Here is a 15465-nt window from a genome sequence, read left to right as displayed (position 1 = left end):
TTTACAACCACAGACCTTATCAGGCTTGGAGAGCTGCCAGGCCGATATCTTCCAAACGCAATGCTGTACAAGAAAATACTTGGCAAGGAGTCTCTGAGAGTCACAAACATATCTTCACTCTAATGAAATGAACTAATTGTCTCCTGCAAACTCCCCTCCCCTTTTGCTCCTCTTTATTCCCTATGGGAGGGGCCATTCACCGTCCACCTGTGGCCATACTCCCGAGTCAGCTCTTGTTCCTTAACTGTTCCCTTCTCCTGGCAGCTCTGCGCATGTGCACATTGGGAACAGGCTCCAGCTGTTCTTCAGCCCCACTTATCTCCGACTCCAAAGGTAGCTGATAATTGTCGGATGGTCCTGGCCCCATCTCTGCCTCCGACGCAGAGCATTCATCAGAACCTTCCCCCGACTCCAGGACTGGCCCATGTTCCTCCCCAGCCTCCTCACTGTCTGAATCTGCTGCCAGATTCGCTGGCGGGCCACAACATAGTCTCTATTACTCCCATTGGCCATTGGATCACTTTAATTATTAAGTTGGCAGGTGCATGTGGCTTACAAGAACCCAGTACCACTTTTAGGAATCTGTAAATACCCAGGCAGAGTGCTGAGCAGGAAATATTGACTGTACAAAGATACAGGTAGTCCTTGGCTTACAACTGTTTACTTAGCGAACATTCGAAGTTGCAACAGCGCTGGAAAAGTGACCTTACAACCAGTCCTTGCACTTAAGACTGTTGCAGCAGTCAGGTGATTTGCGATTCGGGCGCTCGGCAACCAGCATGTATTAACGATAGTTGCAGCGTCCTGGGGTCACGTGATCGCCATTTGTGACCTCCCCAGCCAGCTTTACAACAGAAAGTTTGGGCCTCAATTGTGATTGTAAATTGAGCACTACCTGTACACAGGCCTCAAATCCCAAGGGAGCCTGTGCTGGGACCAAGGAAGGAATGTCACACGTAACCCTCCTCCTCTGCTTTTCTGCGCAGGCCTTGAAGACTTGCATCTGGACGAACGCATCATGCAGTTCCTGTCCATCGTCAACACCATGTTTGCTACGATCAATCGCCAAGAGACGCCTCGTTTCCATGCCAGGCATTACTCGGTGACTCCCCTGGGAACAAGATCAGGCCTGATTCAGTGGGTGGATGGAGCCACACCTTTGTTTGGGCTCTACAAAAGGTGGCAGCAGCGGGAGGCGGCGTTGCAAGCCCAGAAGGTAACACAACGCAGGAAGGGGGTTCCCACTTTTGAAAGACCGTGCATTGTTTGGCATTCACACAGATAGGGCTTCATTTGTTTCCGCGGCCCGGGTTGGTGGCATGGTGCAGACCAGTGCTGGTCCATGAACTGGAGGTTGGGTACCCCTGGCTTAGAGCTTAGTAATCAATATGGTATTATTTCTCCATTACATAATAAAGTGGATACAAGATGGATCAGCTGACAGGCACGCCACATAATCTTTAATTTAGAAGTGCTGTATTTTCTTGTCCCATCCAGAATAATATGGTTTGAAATGGGAATAGTAAAAGGGTAAATCCTTAAAGATTTATTATCCATCATTAATTATTGGGTAGCTGATAATGCGTAATATTACATTCAACGTGCGGCACCATTATTCTAATCACATTCTTTGGATTGGAGCTGAGCTGGGCAAAGCACATTTAACAAACTGTCGTTTTATGTGCAGGATTCTTACCAGGCCCCACAGAACCCAGGAATCGTACCCAGACCCAGCGAACTCTACTACAGTAAAATTGGACCAGCCTTGAAAGCTGTTGGACTTAGTCTGGACGTCTCCCGTCGAGACTGGCCCCTGAATGTCATGAAGTCCGTTTTGGAAGAGTTAATGGAAGCCACACCACCCAGTCTTCTAGCTAAAGAGCTTTGGTCGTCTTGTGCCACACCTGATGAATGGTGGAGAGTGACCCAGGTAACACACTAAAGACTTTGGATGTATGTTGTGTGTGTTAGATAACACTGCGCCCCCCCCCCCCCTTTGACACTCTTTCTCAAGGCTCTGGTTTTGCCAACAGGCCTGGAGAACCCAGAGTGCGATGGAGCCCATCAAATGGCTTATTTGACCAATTGTTGTCACCAGGGGTGGAGGGTTATTGCTTTTTATTATTATTTTTTTTTTTAATGAAAATTTTTATCTTTGTAAGCCACCTGGAGCCACTGAGTGTGAGTTAGGCAGCCATATATATTTTCTTAAATAAAAATAGATTTATCTGTACCGCTCAACTTTTCGGTTGGATTTGCTTTCTTTTTTAAAAAAACGAACAAACAAACATTCAGAGTCATTTCCAAAATGGTTTCTCCCCCTTCATAAAGATATAATAAACAGTCATGATTTCAGAGTTACGTAACGACTCTGGAGGTCCATTAATTTTTATTGCAACACTGGCAGTTCTACCAAATACTCGTCCATGTGCAGGAGGGGGGCTTGGAGGACGATTCCAGGTCCAGGTGTGACAATTCCCCAACCGGCTGTTCCACAACCCTGGAAATGGGAGAAACAGGCACACACAATTCTCCCTGTCTGTATGACACACACACCCCAAAGACATGATTTCATTTACCGTGAACGCATTCTGTGCATGTGTTGACCTTGTTCCCTTGAGTGGTTTTCCTATTCAGAACGCACTTAATGTAAGCATTGGAGAGCAGGGGTGTTTGGGGAAAGGAGATGGTGAGAAAATATATTTATTTACAGTTTAAATTTTTGTTTCCTCTTTCCAAGTCGTACGCACGATCGACTGCGGTGATGTCAATGGTTGGCTACATCATCGGTCTCGGAGACAGGCATCTGGATAACGTGCTGATTGACATGACCACAGGAGAAGTTGTGCACATCGATTACAACGTTTGCTTTGAAAAAGGGAAGAGCCTGCGAGTGCCAGAGAAAGTCCCCTTCCGGATGACCCAAAACATTGAAACTGCCTTTGGAGTAACAAAAGTGGAAGGGGTTTTCAGGCTTTCTTGTGAACAGGTAAGCGGGAAGGATCAGGGCTGAGAAATGGAAGATTAGATCCTTGAGAACCTTTCTTTCTCTTTCTTCAGAAGTAATGGTATTACTTGCAGTTACTCCTCAACATACAACCGATCACTTATCGACCGAAGTTATGAAAGTTCTTCCTCCTCCTCCTCCTCCCAAGATGTACTTATGACTTGGTTCCAAAGTTCCGAGGCCACTCTCCCCCGTCGTCATGTGACCACATTTCAGACACTTGGCAACAGCTCACATTTATGAGTGTTTGCATTTTTTTCAACATTTTAGCCAAAAACCAGTATCAGTAGTTCAGCAAAAACATCCCATAGCAAATAATAGATTCACTTCATAACTGTAGCGTTTGCCTTCGGAAAAAGATTGCTAAATCTGACCCGGTTACATGATGACCTGCTTTACAATTGTCATGACTTATCGTCCATAATGAGTGGTCTCCATTATGGTCATAAATCGAGGATTGGCAGTATCCCCTTTTGAAAGAGACCTGCCTAGGCCCTGCTGCTGCTAAGATGTTGATCTGGGCTCACGGGCAGGGTGGGCTGTTTGGGGTTTGCAGGGGTTCGGGAGAAGCTCTAGCTAAGATTCTGTGCAGTTTGGAGAATCCCCAAATCCCACTCCTGGCTGGTCCCGCCCACTCCGCCCTACCCCTCCCAGGAGTCCCCACGCAGCCCGTTTTGAATGCCGGTAAGTGCAGGGTGCGCGTGGAGGCTCAGGGAGGGTAAAAAATGGGCCTACTGGACGTTCGGTAGGCCTCCAGAGCTTGGGGAGGCTTTTTTGCCCTCCTGGAGACTCGAGAAAAGCCTCTGGAGCCTGGGGAGGGCAAGAAGCCTCCTCCCCACTGGCCGTGGTGCAGAAGGCTGACTAGACCATGCCCACCATGGCCACACCCACCCAGCAACCGGGCAGAGAAACCCTTGTTAAAATTTTTGAAGCCCACTCCTGCTCATGGGTAATGCAGCTGCTCTTGAAACAGGTCCTGCACATCATGCGCCGAGGACGGGAAACTCTGCTGACATTACTCGAAGCTTTTGTCTATGACCCGCTCGTCGACTGGACCGCAGGTGGCGAAGCAGGGTTTGCTGGAGCTGTGTACGGTGGCGGGGGGCAGCAAGCAGAGAACAAGCAGAGCAAAAGAGAAATGGAGAGGGACATTACCCGCAGCCTCTTCTCCTCGAGAGTCGCAGAAATAAAGGTATCGGTGTCCCTTGACACGGGTTTGCGTTTGAAAGACCTAAATGTATTAAATTTGAGGAGTACCGTGCAAATATTAAGGGACACGGTGGTTCAGTGGCTAAGACACTGAACTTGTCAATCGAAAGGTCAGCAGTTCAGCGGTTCGAATCCCTAGCGCCATGTAACAGGGTGAGCTCCCATTACTTGTCCCAGCTTCTGCCAGCTTAGCTGTTTGAAAGCATGTAAAAAATGCAAGTAGAAAAATTGGGACCACTTTTAGTGGGAAGGTAACAGCATTCCATGCGCCTTTGACATTGAGTCATGCCGACCACATGGTCACGGAGACGTCTTCGGACAGCGCTGGCTCTTTGGCTTTGAAACAGAGATGAGCACTGCTCCCTAGAGTCTGGAGAGAGTGAGAAAGAAGCTCAAGATTGCCCTTCCTTGATTCTCTTTCATATAGGGGGGCGGGGAGAGAATCTCTGTTAGGCTTTCTAGGTTTTCTTATTCTACCCATTAACAATAAAGTAGAGTAGCAAATAGTCCTTGGGTAAACTGTTTCCTAACCTGGCTTATTTTTAAGGGTTCACCATTACACTATTTCAAATTTTCTTTCACACAAAAGTCAATATACCGTATTTTTCGACTGAAAAATGTCTCTGAAACCTCTGTTTGAGAGGCTGAAAAAAAAAGCAAGGCGCAGTGTTCACAACCAATGAACCTGTTGCTAAAGTTCACCCCCGGGATCAGCTGATCAGCTTTTTTCTTATTTTCCTCCCCAAAAACCAAGGTTCATCTTATACTCCGGTGCGTCTTATAGTCTGAAAAATACGGTATATATTTTAAATTTTAAAATGTTTCTCAGCTACAGATATGGAAACGAAATATCCTAAATTATTGCCATAATAAGAATGAAATGATTCTAATTGCTGAGCCATGGTGGAGCAGTGGTTAGAATGCAGCATTGCAGGCTAATTCTGCCCACTGCCAGCAATCCGATTCCCACCAGCTCAAGGTTGACTCCTCCTTCCATCCTTCTGAGATTGGTAAAATGAGGATCCCAGAGTTTTGGGGTCAATATGCTGACTCTGTAAACTGCTTAGAGAGGGCTATAAAACACTGAGAAGTGGTATATCAGTCTTATTGCTATTGCTATTTTGTTAATTTACATCTGCTAAAACCCAGGAAACTTACAATATTTAGTTTACCTTACTTATAATGTAACATTTGTTCACAGGTCAACTGGTTTAAGAACAGAGACGAAATGCTGACTGTCATTCCCAAACTAGATAGCAGTTTAGGGGAATATTTACATTTGCAAGAGCAGCTGACAGATATTGAAAAATTACAAGGCAAACTATTAGAAGAGAGTGATTATTTGGAAAGTGCCGAAGGAGTTGAGCACCCATCTCACACACTGCAGCACAGGTAGTTATTTTTGCTAAATGATGCTTACGTTTGGTGAGTCTCAAAATAATTTATGAAACCCTAGGCAACTATACTTGATAGACCATGCTGTGGGTCTTTAAGATGAGGAGACCTGGATACTAACTTGTTTGGTACATCTATCTATCTATCTATCTATCTATCTATCTATCTATCTATCTATCTATCTATCTATCTCTATCTATCTATCTATCTATCTATCTATCTATCTATCTATCTATCTTATCTATCTATGAAAACTGTCAAGGCTTGCAGTCATGTCAGTGAAGTGTTCAGGGATTTTAGAAAAATGTAAAAAAAAAGTTAAGGAATCTGGAAGTTCATTATGTTGGGCTTGGCTGTTTACTTATGTTGATCCCTTGTGAAAACACTCTTGATCAACTGTTTAAGAACAATTTTCACCTTGCAGGGAGATGAGTGGCAAACAAATTTAATAAATAAATGGAAATATTATGATGCGACTCAATTCAGTATTTTTAAAAGACAATTGCTAAACCAGCTCTAGATTTTTAAAATGGTCTGTTCAGAAATAATTAGTTTCAATCCACTTAACAGATGTGTCCAAAGAATAATATATCAGATGATGTAAAGTTGATAATAGCTGTCTAGAAATGTTGAGTTCAGCTATATGTCTTCATACCCCCCTCCTTCTTTTAAATTCATAAATACAGATATTCTGAGCATACCCAGCTGCAATCTCAGCAGAGAGCAGTGCAGGAAGCAGTCCAGGTGAAACTGAACGAATTTGAGCAGTGGATCTCACACTACCAAGCTGCATTTAGTAACCTGGAAGCTACTCAACTTGCAAGCCTGCTTCAGGAGATCAGCACTCAAATGGATCTTGGTACGAGATGGAGGGTTGGGCCTATTCTGAGACAGCATGTGGGGATAGGCCAACTTTTTTTTTTTTAAAAAAAATGTGTTTGCTTTATTTCGTACATACTCACAGTAAGGTGCAGTCATTGCAAGTAGTGGTTTCAGAGGCCAATATAGGGAGTCCTTCACTACAGCCATTCATTTGGTTGTTAATTAAGTTGTTAATGGCCAGCTATTGTTTGTTTTGTTTAAATAATTTTTGCTTGGTGCAGGGTTCTACTGACGACCCTTTGAATTCCAGAGAGCATTTCTCTCTGACCCAAAGGTGCTTTTTCCAAAAGGCAACTGGACTTCCTTGGTTTTTTTCTTTGAAAACATTTCGCTTCTCATCCACGAACTTTTTCAGAACTCAAGAAGCTTCTGGGATGGGAAGCGAAATGTTTTGAAGGAGGAAAAAAAAAAAAACACACTCCAGGGAAGTCCCAGGTGCCTTTTGGAAAAAGCACCTTCGGGATAACCATGACCGGGATGATTGAAAATCTCCATAGGCCAGGGGTCCCAACCCCAGGGCCGTGAGCTGTTCAAAAATGAGCTGCTAAAGCTGTGCAACCGCGAATGCATGCATGCGCGAGCGGCTCACGCAAATGCAGTTTAGTGCATGCGCACACTGAACCATCCCTTCCCCCAGTGGTGGAATTCAATTTTTTTTTTACTACCGGTTCTGTGGACGTGGTTTGGTAGGCGTGGCAGGGGAAGGATACTGCAAAATCTCCATTCCCACCCCACTCTAGGGCCAGCCAGAGGTGGTATTTGATGGTTCTTCCGAACTACTCAAAATTTCCGCTACCGGTTCTCCAGAACCTGTCAGAACCTGCTGAATAGCACCCCTGCCTTCCCCCCTTCCCTTCCAAGCTGGTTCAACAAAGCCGAAAAGGTTGGGGAACTCTGCCATGGATGTTTCCCTCTAACATGAGTAGATTTGAATGGTTTCCCCTGGTGTTTCATTTTTTTTTAGGTCCTCCAAGCTACGTGCCTGCCACCGCCTTTCTCCAGAACGCGGGCCAGGCCCACTTGATCAGCCAGTGTGAACAACTAGAAGGAGAGGTTGGTGCTTTTCTCCAGCAGAGGCGCTCAGTTCTACGCGGCTGTCTGGAACAGCTGCACAACTACGCCACTGTCGCGCTACAGTATCCCAAAACAGTGTTCCAGAAGCACCGTGTCGAGCAGTGGAAGGTCTGGATGGAAGATCTCATTGTAAACATGACCATCGACCGTTGCCAGGAACTCTACCGGAAGTAAGTTCTCTCTCTCAAACCTACAGAAGCAAGGATCAAAATAATTAATTTCCTCCAACGTGCATTAGATCACTATTGGCATGTGATAATACGCATTATTTTCCTAAAGTATTTTGACCCCTGCATCAATTGTACACTTTAAAGAGTGGTATGGTGGCCTAGAGGTGGAACTCTCACCTCACAATCTGGAGGCTGTGACTTTGATCCTAGGGGAGACAGATATTTCTCTCCCTGGGCACAATGAGAATGTATCTGCTGAACAAAACTCCGCATTGGCGACAGGAAGGGCATCTGGCCAGTCAACACTCTGCTAGCTCCATTCAGTTGCCCAAACTCCACCCTGCAAGGGATTATGGGATTGTTAAATGATGATGATCAATTGTGCACTTTAACTTTGCCAAGCTCGGCTGCTTTTTATTACTCTTTTTATTATGCCATTTCCAATGTTTTCTCTGAGCAGATTATAGCTTTTTAACATTGGGACACAGCTCGTGGTCAGTGGACCAGCATTGGCATTATAGCAAACCATGTAGCGGAGTGTTCCTTTTTTTAAAAAAAAAAAAATCGTTTATAATTTTGTTGCTTTCCCAGGTATGAAATACAATATGCCCCTCAACCTCCTCCGGCGGTGTGTCAGTTTATCAGTACGACAGAAATGACTTTGCAACGCTACGCGGCGGATATCAACAGCAGGCTGATCCGGCAGGTAGAACGGTTGAAGCAGGAAGCCGTCACGGTTCCAGTGTGCGAAGAGCAGCTAAAGGAAATTGAGCGTTGCATTAAAGTCTTCCTCCACGAAAACGGAGAAGAAGGTTCCCTGAGCTTAGCGAGCGTCATCATCTCTGCCCTCTGCAGCCTCACCAGGTGAGATGCTTGGCAAAAATGGACTCACAAGTGGCTCATGCGTTGAGGGGGGGGGGTGCTCTTTCTGTTCTCAAAACGTCTTTGCTCTTCTAGTTTTACAGGTTATAATGTTTAAATTAGATGAATACCTTACCTCCGTTTTTATTTATCCTGTATGGTGCTTAGTGATTTATATTAGGATAACCAGGTTGTTGTTGTTAGTTGCGAAGTCGTGTCTGACTGATCGCGACCCCATGGACAACGTTCCTCCAGGCCTTCCTGTCCTCTACCATCCCCCGGAGTCCTTTTACGCTCACACCTACTGCTTCGGTGACTTCATCCAGCCACCTCATTCTCTGCCGTCCCCTTCTTCTTTTGCCCTCCATCGTTCCCAGCATTAGGCTCTTCTCCAGGGAGTCCGTCCTTCTCATTAGGTGGTGAAAGTATTTGAGTTTCCTCTTCAGGATCTGGCCTTCTAAAGAGCAGTCAGGGTTGATCTCCTTTAGGACTGACCGGTTTGATCGCCTTGCAGTCCAAGGGACTCGCAGGAGTCTTCTCCACAACCAGAGTTCAAAGGCCTTAATTCTTTCTTATGGTCCAAGGACAACCAGGTATTTTGTAGTCTGAAGTTGAACAATGGTTTTTAGTTTAAAAAGTGACATACTGATAATCCTTGACTTGTGACCACAATTGGGATCAGAATTCTCATTGCTAAGTGAAGCAGTTGTTAAGCAGGCTGCATTGAATTTTATGATCTTTTTGCCATAGTTGTTAAGTGAATCATTGTAGCCTTTTAAGTGAATTGTGCGGTTATGAAGTGAATTTGGCTTCCCCAAATTGATTTTGCTTGTTGGAAGTCAGTTGGGAAGGTCGCAAAATGACAGTCAGATGACCCCAGGACACTGCATCCGTCGTAAATTCATGCCATTGCCAAGCACCTGAATTTTGATCCTGTGATTGTCGGAATGTTGCCGACAGTTATAAGTGTGGAGACTGGTCTTAAATCACTTTTTTTCAGTGTTGTAACTTTGAAAGGTCAGAAATGAATGGTTGTAAGTCTTTCTCATAATTTCATAAATAGCTACTGATATATCGTAAAACTATGACCTCAATGACATTTTAGATGCCACATTTTCTTACTTGCATTTTACTACTCGTACTTTACTCTTTTATTTTACTTATTTCCCCTTTGTCTTGGTTTATATTCTTTCTTTCAAATGGTCAGTAACAAACTGCCTCAGATTTCATTTTTAATACATCCCATCAGCTTTCAAAATAAAAAAAAAACTCAAAACAGGGTGGGGAGGGAGAACATCTGCCTTTACCAACCAAGTTAATTTCTTACCTAGGCGTAATTTAATGATGGAAGGGGCCGCATCCAGTGCCGGAGAACAGCTTGTGGACTTGACGTCCCGCGATGGAGCCTGGTTCTTGGAAGAACTCTGTAGCATGAGTGGCAACGTCACTTGCCTTGTCCAGCTACTCAAACAGTGTCACCTGACCCCTCAGGATTTAGATATTCCTAACCCTGTTGAAGCATCAGAAGCTATTCACCTTGCTAATGGAGTTTACATCTCCCTTCAGGTAAAATGTGCTTTTAATACATCTGGTTACTCTGCAGAGATTCTGTTGGGATAAATCATAACAGAAGAATACTTTGATCGAATTTGGCACAGTGGTTAGAATGCAGTACTGCGGGCTAATTCTGCTCACTGCCAGGAGTTCAATCCTGACTGGCTCAATGTTGACTCAGCCTTCCATCCTTCCGAGGTGGGTAAAATGAAGACCCAGATGATTGGGGGGCAACAGGCTGACTCTCTAAACCACTTAGAGAGGGCTATAAAGCACTATGAAGTGGTATATAAGTCTAAGTGCTATTGCTAGTATACCGTGGGAGATTCTAGGGAGTGGCTGTCCTAACTCTCTTCCTCTGTCTCCTATCCAGCTCCAGGCTGTGCTGTCTCTTATCTCGTCCCTCCCCTCTTTCTGGAAGGTGCTCTCCCCTTCCTGGGAAACTCCTACCTCACTGTCATTCTTCACACCATCTCTCCCTTCATGGGCTTCTTCTCTCACAACCATCACCTTAAAATAAAAATTATTTGAAAATAGGGGATCAAGCTCATGCATATATGTACACGTGTTCTCCTATCATTGCGCTGAAGACAATTTGCTTCTTCAGAAGTATTTAAAACACTTGAGGCTGCAGGGTTTTTTTTGCTTCACTTGACCTGCCAGGGAAGATGTGGAAAAAATACCTAATTTAAGCGCTGCTGACTTTTTCTGTTTGGATGCTCTATGGATTTGAAAGTATTTGTGTTTTTTTCCGACAGGAACTGAATTCAAATTTCCGTCAGATCATCTTTCCCGAGGCTCTTAGGTGCTTAATGAAAGGCGAATATACCTTGGAAAGTATGCTGAATGAGCTTGATACCCTCATTGAGCAAATAACCGATGTTCCTTTGCAAAACCTGGTGGAGTCTCTCCAGTCTTACTTAAGGAACGCAGCCATGGGTCTGGAGGAAGAAACACATTCTCACTACATTGATGTGGCAAGGTAAGGAGCGGACGGCTTAACCTTCATTTGACCTTGAATTCATTCTATCCAAGGAGGAGAGGCTTTTTATGAACATCTGGGGAAAATAGGATGGATAAAAGAATCAGAAACTCACATCCTGACCTTTTTTAAATAGGTTAGTCTACTCTACATAGGGCTACCTTTGTAGACTGCAAGCCCCAGTTGATACATAATGCTACAGCCCTCTCGTGTTTTATGACAGTCATAAAACACGAGAGATTGATTGTCAATGAGCTGACTGGAGGCTAAAACATAATAAAGAATGGTTGCAGGAACTGGGTATGTCTAGTTTAATGAAAAGGATTAGGGGAGACATGATAGCAGTGTTTCAATATCTCAGGGGCTGCCACAACAAAGAGGGAGTCAAGCTATTCTCCAAAGTCCCTGAGGGTAGGTCATGAAGCAATGGGTGGAAACTAATCAAGGAGAGAAGCAACTTAGAACTAAGGAGAAATTTCCTGACAGTTGTAAATGCTCCAACACTGGAAGTTTTAAAGAAGAGATTGGATAACCAATTTGTCTGAAAATGGTCTAGGGCAGGGGTATCAAATTCAAGGCCTGGAGGGTGGGGGATGCGACCCACAAGTTGCTTTGATCTGGCGCATGGGGCCGCCCTGGAAACAGTGAAGGACTGGCCTCCGGTGCCTCTGCCAGCAAAAACGGAGCTTGGAAGGGCCACGTGCAGCTCACCTGAGCTCCGTTTTCGCTGGCAGAGGGTTGCAGGAGGCCGTCCCAGCCGAAAACAGAGTTCAGGATACAGTTTTCGCTGGCATAATACTCGGGCCACCACAGGCGCCCCCAACAGGAGTGATGTCGAGCTGGCCACGCCCACATCGGCCCCCCAAGGTTAAACACAACCCTGATGTGCCCCTCAATGAAATCGAGTTTGACATCCCTGGTATAGGGTTACCTGTCTAAGCAGGGAGTTGGACTAGAAGACCTCCAAGGTCCCTTCTATTCTAAATTCAATTCAGAGTGTTGAATTTTAATAGAATAATAGAATAGAATAGAATAGAATAGAATAGAATAGAATAGAATAGAATAGAATAGAATAGAATAGAATAGAATAGAATAGAATTCAGTTCAGTTCAGTTCAGTTCAGTTCAATTCAATTCTTTATTGGTCATGTGTGTTTGGACACACAAGGAATTTGTTTTTGGTGCATGCCCATGTACCTTCAAAGTCATTTGCTCATTGTTTCAAATAGGGATGTTCAGGGTGAGAGAAGAGGAGCCAGTGTTTTTCAGTTATGGTACCCTTCCCTTTAGAACAACATCCCTTCCCCCCCACCCCCCCAAAGTTCTGTATGACACCTTCTCTGCTGACATTTAGAAAGTGTTTAACAGAGAATTTCACAGAGTTTTTAAATGGTCAAGCAAATGGCTGGGAGGACTGTGAGTAATGCTTCTAACCTTGTGGAAGTTGACTTATTGGTGTCTCTTGTGCTCGTGGTTTATTTTAATTTCTATTATAAACCACTAAGAGTCTTGGAGGAGTATGGTGCTTTTATAAATACAGCTAGTGAATAAGTGAATTTGTGTAGGCAGCAGCCTCAGGGCAGCCATGGCCACTCCTCCTATCCACATGTCTGTTCAAGATAAAACTAGCTTAAAGTGTAAAATGCTTCTTTCTTTAGGATGCTTCATGCCCAGTACGGCGAACTGATTCAACCCAGAAATGGCTCTGTTGATGAAACCCCCAAAATGTCAGCAGGCCAGATGTTACTGGTAGCATTTGATGGAATGTTCGCTCAAGTGGAAACAGCGTTTGGCTTATTGGTTGAAAAGGTATAGATTTACTTGCAATTTTTTTATTTTTGGGGGGGGGGAGTACTTTTGAGTCAATCTTGACTACATGGATAAGTCCTAGCAATGTTTTTTTTCAAAACAAGTTTGCCAATTCCTTCTTCCTAGGGTTGAGAGAAAGTGACTGGCACAGTCATCCAGCTGGTTATATGCTGAAGGCAGAACTGCTGGTCTCCCAGTTTTTAGTGCAGTGTTGGCGAACCTTTTCGGCAACGAGTGCCCAAACCGGAACGTGCGTGCATGGGTGTGCATGTACGCGCGCTGCAGTGCCGGAAACCTGAAGACCAGCTGGGCAGTGCGTGTGCCAGCCAGCTGATCTTTGCGCACGCCGGAGCATTGGAAACCCGAAGACAAGCTGGCTGGCGACTGCAAGCAAGCCTGTTTTATGGGCTGTTTTTAGACCCTTTTTTTGGGCCAAAAAAAAAAACGGCCTGAAAAAGGCCCAAAAAACAGCCTGTTTTTTGGCCATTTTTTTTGGCCATCTTCTGGTGCTCCGGCGCCCACAAAGCCAAGGTGGCCAGCATGCCGGAAACCAGAAGAGTAGCTGGCGATGGCATTCGTGCCCACAGAGGGCCCTGCGTGCCACCTCTGGCACGTGTGCCACAGGTTCGCCATCACGGTTCTAGTGCTTTTAACCACTGTAGCATCCTGGGTCTCAGCAAGACTTATTAAGGTAGGTATGAGGCAAGCTAACCTTCTGCTTAATTTAATTGTCCTACAGCTAAACAAGATGGAAATTCCTGCCGCCTGGCGCAAGATTGATATCATCAGGGAAGCCCGCAGCACTCAAGCCAACTTTTTTGATGATGATAACAATCGGCAAGTCTTAGAAGAGATTTTCTTTTTGAAAAGGCTGCAGACCATCAAGGAGTTTTTCAGACTCTGTGGCACTTTTTCTAAGACTCTTTCAGGTAAATGTGTATAGTTTTCCTTAAATGTTTTTTCCCACTACAGACCTGCTTAAATAGTACTTCTTGCCTTGGGCTTTTGAATAAAAAAAAACAACTCGGAGGCAAATATTACTAACTTTAGATGGAAAAAATAGTAAGTAATCAGAAAATTGAATCGCAAAGCTGTGATCTACCTTACTAGCAAAGTTGAAAATACGGATTTGTGAGTGTTGAAAGTTGCAACGGTAGTGGAAAAAGTGACTTATGACCGTTTTTCACACTTACGACTGTTGCAGCATCCCTGTAGTCACATGATCAAAATTCAGAGGCTTGGCAACTGGCATGTATTTATGACGGTTTTAGCATCCCGGGGCCATGTGATCATCTTTTGCAACCTTCTGACAAGCAAAGTCAAAGGGGAAGCCAGATTCCCTTAACAACCGTGTGACTAACTTAACAACCACAATGATCCACTTAACCACTGTGGCAAGAAAAGTCATAAAACGGGGCAAAACTCACTTAACTGTTCTTGCTTGGCAACAAAAATGTTGGGCTAAATGTTGGTCATAAATGGAGGACCACCCGTATTGTCCCATTACGATGTCTGTTTGATCTAAAACATCACCATTGTTGGTCCTACCAACAAAGTTCTGGGGGTACGCTTGTTCTAAAGGTGTCACCCTATTTTTTTTCCCCCTCCTCCCTCCCCAGGTATCAATTCAATGGAAGATCAAACCACTGTGAATGGACCGGTGCCCATGGTCAATGTAAAAACCTTGTATCGGAATTCTTGCTTCAGCGAAGACCAGATGGCCAAGCCAATCAAAGCTTTCACCGCTGATTTCGTCCGCCAGCTTTTAATTGGCCTCCCCAATCAGGCTTTGGGACTCACCCTGTGCAGCTTCATTAGCGCCCTGGGGGTGGACATCATTGCTCAAGTTGAAGCCAAGGACTTCGGAGCCGAAAGCAAAGTCTCGGTGGATGACCTGTGTAAGAAAGCCGTGGAACACAATATCCAGATCGGCAAATACTCGCAGCTGGTTATGAACAGAGCCACCGTACTGGCCAGTTCGTATGACACTGCGTGGAAGAAGCATGACCTGGTCAGGAGGCTGGAGACCAGCATTTCTTCATGCAAGACCAGTCTTCAGAGAGTTCAGCTGCACATTGCCATGTTCCAGGTTGGTATGGTTCAGGTCTAAATCAGGGGTGGTATTCACTTACCTTTGCTACCGGATCGCAAATGTGAGCTCATGTGGGCCTCCTCCACACATGCGCAGAGCCTTATGCGCATGCACAGAGGGTCAAAAATGGGACGTGATGACATCCGGGCAGGTGGGCGGAGCCTCCCGATGCCGGCGCTACCAGATCACGCAATCCGGATAGAGCCGGCTGAATTTCACCACTGGTGTAAATCCTTCCCATAAACCAAGGAAACTGGATAATATTGGAGAAAAAAACTGTGCTCTGCAAAGAAGAGATTTTCCCAGATCGGAGCTCCTTGAGACCACAGCTCAAAATACTTGCCCTACAAAAATGGACCGTGTCAAATTAAACAAGGCAGTAAATAACCTGATTATTTACCGTATTTTTCGGAGTATAAGTTCCCCCCCCA

The 15465-nt window shown here is 44.9% G+C and overlaps 1 protein-coding gene across 1 annotated transcript in view; it reads left to right on the top strand.

The window, feature by feature from the left end:
• SMG1 (SMG1 nonsense mediated mRNA decay associated PI3K related kinase) overlaps positions 1-15465 on the top strand; it is a 76332-nt gene that overhangs the window by 50118 nt on the left and 10749 nt on the right. The window contains exons 41-53 of the mRNA XM_070955270.1: positions 987-1216; positions 1688-1930; positions 2741-2989; positions 3981-4199; positions 5418-5608; positions 6298-6470; positions 7458-7737; positions 8329-8601; positions 9930-10164; positions 10911-11134; positions 12792-12942; positions 13682-13871; positions 14562-15031. Coding sequence (XP_070811371.1) covers positions 987-1216; positions 1688-1930; positions 2741-2989; positions 3981-4199; positions 5418-5608; positions 6298-6470; positions 7458-7737; positions 8329-8601; positions 9930-10164; positions 10911-11134; positions 12792-12942; positions 13682-13871; positions 14562-15031 — 3128 coding nt within the window. The remainder of the gene's footprint in view (positions 1-986; positions 1217-1687; positions 1931-2740; positions 2990-3980; positions 4200-5417; positions 5609-6297; positions 6471-7457; positions 7738-8328; positions 8602-9929; positions 10165-10910; positions 11135-12791; positions 12943-13681; positions 13872-14561; positions 15032-15465) is intronic.

This window comes from Pituophis catenifer, unplaced genomic scaffold (assembly GCF_029215685.1).
Source record: "Pituophis catenifer annectens isolate HBS135680 unplaced genomic scaffold, rPitCat1.0.hap2 SCAF_16, whole genome shotgun sequence".
In the NCBI taxonomy this organism is placed as follows: domain Eukaryota; kingdom Metazoa; phylum Chordata; class Lepidosauria; order Squamata; family Colubridae; genus Pituophis; species Pituophis catenifer.
This window is presented reverse-complemented; position numbering and strand designations above follow the sequence as displayed.